Source organism: Perna viridis, chromosome 9, assembly GCF_037379345.1.
Source record: "Perna viridis isolate PV_CMFRI_1.1 ecotype Kerala chromosome 9, ASM3737934v1, whole genome shotgun sequence".
Classification (NCBI taxonomy): Eukaryota; Metazoa; Mollusca; class Bivalvia; order Mytilida; family Mytilidae; genus Perna; species Perna viridis.
In genome coordinates, this window is record NC_142453.1 from 33,098,965 (window position 1) to 33,105,347 (window position 6,383).

Consider the following 6,383-nt stretch of genomic DNA (forward strand, 5'->3'; position numbering starts at 1 on the left):
CAGTTTCAAATATTTTTGTTATTTCTGTCTGGATCGGATCCGAAACACGGAATTATGTCACGCTCTTATTGATTGCACTTTCGCTTTCCGATTTATTAACAGTTTCTCTTCAAGGAATATTTTTACCAATTGTTGAATTTTCTAAAATGACAAATGAAACCATTTGTGTAATTCACGATTTTCTTGCCGAAAAGGCTTGTTTCATTTTTCATACATGGTCATTGTTGATAACATGTTTAGTTGCTTTTCAGAGATTTCTAGTATGTGCCTTTCCTTTCAAAGCCCAATATATATGGTCAAACAAAACGAGTTACCTAACTTTGTTCGTATCTCTCCTTCTTGCGTTAGCATTGAATGTACCATGGAATCTTGTCTCCGATGTCGAGATTGTAGAACTTAATAACTCATCCAAGCTTAGTTGTCACTTTACGTATCTGATTGATGTCGACCGATTCAAAAATGAATACCTTCCGTATATACGAATATACGGTCTCCAGATTGGTTCCCTACTGATAGTTTTATTTTCACTAACATTCTGTTCATATACAATCTCAAGAAGGAACGTGAAAATGTTGAACGAAAGGATACAGCAGAAACGAAGAAGAACAACCATCATGACATGTTTGGTAATGATAGTGTTTGTTATTGGTGAAACACCAACTACTATTGGAATAATATTTGAATTGTATGCAAGGTCCTCGACAAATACATTTGTTCAATGGCTCGGATTTAAGATCGAAGGTGTAGTTTTTGGTAACATTGTAATAATACTGTCATATTTGCTAAATATTTGGGTTTACATTGCAATTAGCAAATCGTTCAGACAACGCCTGTATCGGATATTGACATGTAAACGTCAAGGTGAATTGAAAAGAAACATGAATATTTCCACCATCAGTCGATCAAAGAGTGGCTCACTGAACTCATCTCGTATATAATATGTTTGAATTCATGACCATATCTTGTGATAAAAATATGAAAGCGTGTTTTCTTCCCTATATTTGATAAAACTATACGATACATGGTTACCATACTATTTTGCAATGTACAATTAAAGTGCATTTTGGTATTCTTTACAGGCATTTAGCGCTATAAAACCTTATTTGAGCCACCATTGATATTAGCCATGACTATTTATTATATCGTTTTAACTGCTTTTACTCATTGAAACACGTGTACAGTATTTCATACGCCGAGTACACACAGGCAAAATTATTTCACATGATTTCACTCGAATTTCACATGATTTTCACCTGAATTGAGCAAATGAACTAAGTGACAGAGTTCACGGGAAATTCGGGTGAATGGAGCCTTCACGTGAAATTCACACGAAATGTTCACATGGAATTCTTGTTTATTGAATTTCACATGAAAATCATGTTAATTTCATGTGAATTTCACATGAATTTCACGTGAAAAATATTTGCCTGTGTACGGTCAACATACAAATCACTTAAAACATCTAGGCTGAGAATGTGTAGCATGGAAACGATTAATGAAATAGTCTTAAACGGTTAAAAGCACATAAATCTTGTCGTAAAAACAATGATGTAATGGTCATGTATTAAAACCCTCGAGAAAACTGAAAACTGAGTCCGAGTTGCTCATTTACTTTTGTTACTTTGTATGTATGATTTTAGTTACTTTATGTTCTTTGTTGTGTGTGTCTGTTTTCCATATCTGGTCTTTGTCCCTGGATTACATTCTTTTGATTACCCTATAACCTTGGTTCCCTTGATTACTCTTTCATTACTGTGGTTCAGGTAATTTTAGATGGACTAGAGGTGCATTTACCATTTTTGTCTAAATCGTCTTTCTTTCCATGTTTATTTTGCGGGATAGACAAAGATTTCTTGAGGTTTTATTCTGATGAAAAGACTTAATTTTGAGGTTTTAGAAGAAAAAACATTGCGTTGCAGAACACACAGATTAAGATAAAAGGAAACCAGCTCTCAATGATAAAAATGGAGAGTTTCATTATTACATTTAGACTATACAACATATACACAAAGGTAAAAACAAATGAGGGGAGGCCAATGTTTTTATTGTGTTATAGACGTGTAAAAATGACAAAAAAAACCAAACAAACAAACAAACAAACAAACACAAGCAAATACAAAAACAAAGCAAAGGAATCATCCACCTCAAGCGAGAATGAAAATTCAGTATATGACATATGTTATTACAGTGGTTCTAAGTAGCATCCTACATTTCTAGAAATTAAACATATTTTCCGGAAGCCGTTAGAGATTTGAACTATATCGGGCAGTTAGAAAGTATACATTAATCGACAGTATTTCCTGACATGACTTATATTAAACTTATTTGATGTGGCATATATCCGCTGCAAAAAATTGGCGTTTCTTTAAAAAGAATTGTACATCCATATTTCAATATTATTTCAATGAAATTAATAAGCTAAATCTAAATTTAACAGACGTGTTTGTTTCTATACTCCAAGTCACCTCAGATTGTTTGCGGTTTTTTGCGTTTATTTTTGTAATTACTCGACGGTTCCTTTCAAAAACTTGCCATTTTATTCATGCCGTTCTGTACTACGATTCCCTTACAATTTTTCGTTCTTACCTCCGAGATTGAAAAAATCAAAATTTATTTTTCCTATGAGAATTTTGCACTGAATGTATTGTTTATCCGCCATCTTGTTTCTATGGATATTTTGAAATGCGCCCTATCATCTCACAATTGAAGAGCTGAAATACCATGATTTCCCGCCATATTTCTGGTTCCCTGCTAAGTTATTACTTTATGTGGTAAGACTCATATTAAGTACCAGTTGTAGCATTTTCATTCGGAACTTCTGGTTTTGTCTTTTACTAAAGGTAAAGAGCAGAAATATGGCAACATTTCAAAATATCCATAGAAACAAAGAAGACAAGCTTAATTTGGCAAATAGCATTGCATATATTTCTATCTGAAAATTATATAATGTGTCTACAATAATTGAGTTAAAAGATTAGTGTTCAAAATGCAAAATAACATGTACATAGTTATTCCTTTAAATCATATTGAGACAAAATTTATCAAGTTACTATTGTGGTGTTGTTTATATCAAACTTATAGATATATAAATGGAACTCTAAGATTCACCTTCTGTGGCTCAAATATCTTTATCAATTACAATTTTTCATTCAAACTTTAAATTAGTGTCGGATTTCTTAGGATAGGCACAATAAGTATGTGGCGGCGTTTAACGTTTGTGGGAGCTCAACTCTGCTCTTACCTGGGACAGTGGTGGGGAAATACTATAATAAAGTGTATTACATGTGTCAGAAAATTGTTACTTTCCGTCCTTTTTCTTGTTACTTTGTCCAACACGTACACAGTCTAAGATGACAATGAAGAGAAAAAAGCCTGACATGATTGCAACTCCCACAAAACCAAGAGTTTTCGCTACAGGTCGATCCTCATAAACACTGATCTTTGACATTCTGTAAGCTGAAAGTATACAAAACATAAATGTGGTCATTATACAATTATCACCAGTGGTATTTATCATAGTTTATATATACAAATAAGGTTTAATTTGTGTAATAAGTATATTATTTCCAGTTACATGATCAGTAGATATCTAAATGGGTAATTGCAGTACGAGTTGCATCCTTTCGATCGTTCAGTAACATTTGTCAACAGAATGTAGTGGTCATATACATTCAATAGTTAGACGCTATCTATCAAAAATCAACTAGTTCACATTAGGTATTTTGGCTGTCATATTCATTACAACCTTTCTGCCATAAATTCACACAATCTTTGAGTTCATGAATTATACTTAAAAGCTTCATAATACATGTAATAGAACAAACCGACACATAACAAATGCACAAGAGTATAATCTAAATTAAAAATAGTAAATACTTTCAAAGATCATCAAAATTTCTGCAATAATTGTAAGCACATCATCAATAAGCCATGGAAGGCCATGACAACATATAAATTATATGGTAACTGATAATTCTTCAAAATCAAACTATAAGTAATTTAACGACACAAAGACACATTAATGACCAACATCTCCTGACTTACGACATCCAAAACCTACATTCAATCATCAAAACCTTTTTCTTGCATTCTATATAGTATGGCGGTTTATTTTTGGAAAAAGTATACGAATAAGTTTCGGTGGGTGCTTATTTTGCACTTAAGCCCAGAATAATTATTTCGTGGAATTATTTTTGGCTTTTTTAGACAGATCGCTAAAATACGGCAATTTTGCATCCCGCGAAAATTACCCAGCTATACGGTTTATGTCCGTATATACAAACATTCTTGTTATACTCAGCTGTAAAATGAGAGCAATTAGTTGTCAGAATGGGAAGCGCTAGTAGACACATATACATATACATAATCTTAGATTCTCAAACTAGTTAAATATGACCAATGGTGTAGTGGAATGCTCTCAGCGAGTGTATAACTAGGACAATAATATTCACCTGTATCTTTTGTTTCTTTGCTTTTATGACTATTGTAGTACGGGAAGGTTTTTTTTATTTTCTACGTTTTTCAACCTATTCACTGATATTAAGGATAGCATAGAATGACGTATCCTAAATACGTCCATATCTTATTTTAATGGACTATGTGTGATATAAATAGGGACATGTAAGTGCAGTCTGTTTTTTTTTTTGGTATTACTTAATCGTCTTTTACATTTAATAAACTTTCATAGAACTTTTGTATATATCATTTTAGTTTTATTTTATACTCTAATAATTTTGAACGCTTCATGATTCGTTTTGCAAGCAATTTTGGTTTTTCAGAAATTGAAAATCACTGAAGTGAAGTTCTTAAGTTCTTACGTCATAATTTTACACAATGATGTTAATGAGGTCCAGGTACATGTAACTCTTCCTGTATAATTCAAGTTTCAAATTGAAAATACATAAGAGCGAGTTCCTAAAAAGTAATTGTATTAAGCAACAGGGAAGAGGATATATAAAATATTTTGACATTGAAGTATGTTTGTGCATGATGTTGCTTCATAGGTGGCATGACCATCTTGGTAGACAGCATAGGTAGTAATGAAGCATGATACATCTTAGGAAGCTACTAAATTATTCAGTAACGTAGCTTGATTTGGACTGAAATTGGTATTAGCTCTATTCAAAACGATCTAATATTGTATATGTTTTTGAATATATTATGGTCAAAACAATAAACAAGAAAGCCGAGGGAAAAGAATATTTTCGACATTGGTTTTGACACCCCATTTATTATCACAAGTGTTAGGATATATGAAAAGGTTACTTTGGTACTTAAGCTTAACGATGCAGAAATATTAATGCAATACCCCAAATGAACAAATCAATTTGTTGAAGAGACAAGAAAAAGTTAAATGTTTTTTTTTTTTATCAATACCTGACTAATAGTGAGTAAGAGCTAATTATATAAGATGCTTTAAAATTTGTTTAGGACTCATATTGTGTGCATTCCGAATTGTTAATGATAACCATTGATACGTTTAGCCCTTCACAAATGAAATAATTCTGGTATGTTTTTTTTTCTGTTATCTCAAGAGCGTAAATACTAATTTAAAATCATTTGTTATTCAATGTAAAGTTAAACATTCGTGTTATCATGTTTTAAGGCAACCATTAGGAATCAGGATCTCTTTACTCATAGTCAATAATTAAGTACATGTAACAGCATTGATTGTTATTTACCACAAGTCTCTTTCGGATTAATTGTCATTTCATGAATCATTTCTTCTATTGGTGACCCATTTTTATGTTTAATATTTGGGGTAACATTATGTTGTACAACAGTTGACGTCGTATTTGGCGACATTGCTGTCATCACATATGTTTCTAACTCAGATGACGTCACATTCTGTGGTCTCTCATTTGGCGTTTCGTTTTCCTCTTGTTCCAATGGGCAGTATGTTGTGGCGGATGTAAAGCACATAACAGCTTTTGGGTCGCTACCAGTGCAGGGTTGCCATTTTACGAAATCATGTGAGGATGAAGTAAAAACGAGACAGTATTCGTCAGAAGTACCAGATTGTAAAACTTGAACATCCGTAATAAATTTTGTTGAAACATTGAATGGATCCATATTCCAGTTTTGTCCCCGCATTCCTTTGTTATGTGTTCCCGTAAAGACCGTTATTGACTCTGTTGTATACGTGAAACTGAAATAAATTATTGGCAAGGAAAAAAATATATTTAGGAGTTTTTTGTAAGTTTAAATGTTTTCTAACAAAATATTGTGACAAACATTTATAACCAATAACATTGATTTATATGAACATTCCAAAAAAGAAAAACAAGTGATTGAATGGGGTATTTCAAATATGTAATGATTTCCGTGGTTTAACTTACTTGGAAGAACTTGTGCATGTAATTTTTTCCATTTACGAAACAGCG

General features: G+C 32.3%; 1 protein-coding gene across 1 annotated transcript; it reads right to left on the reverse strand.

Annotated features, from left to right (window-relative positions):
• Positions 1-1,888: 1,888 nt before the first annotated feature.
• On the reverse strand, positions 1,889-6,130 carry LOC148607893 (uncharacterized). Its single transcript, XM_088546122.1, has 2 exons — positions 5,682-6,130; positions 1,889-3,456 (listed from the first exon to the last, which is right to left on the reverse strand). The coding sequence occupies exons 1-2, from the start codon at positions 6,091-6,093 to the stop codon at positions 3,299-3,301; spliced, it is 570 nt and encodes a 189-aa protein (XP_088402248.1). The 5' UTR covers positions 6,094-6,130; the 3' UTR covers positions 1,889-3,298.
• Between the last annotated feature and the right edge of the window lie 253 nt (positions 6,131-6,383).

Coding starts and splice junctions, on each gene's coding strand:
- LOC148607893 (XM_088546122.1), bottom strand. CDS start 6,093: ATGCGGGGACAAAACTGGAATATGGATCCATTCAATGTTTCAACAAAA. Junction 3,457..5,681: donor TAATCCGAAAGAGACTTGTG/GTAAATAACAAT, acceptor GTATACTTTCAG/CTTACAGAATGTCAAAGATC.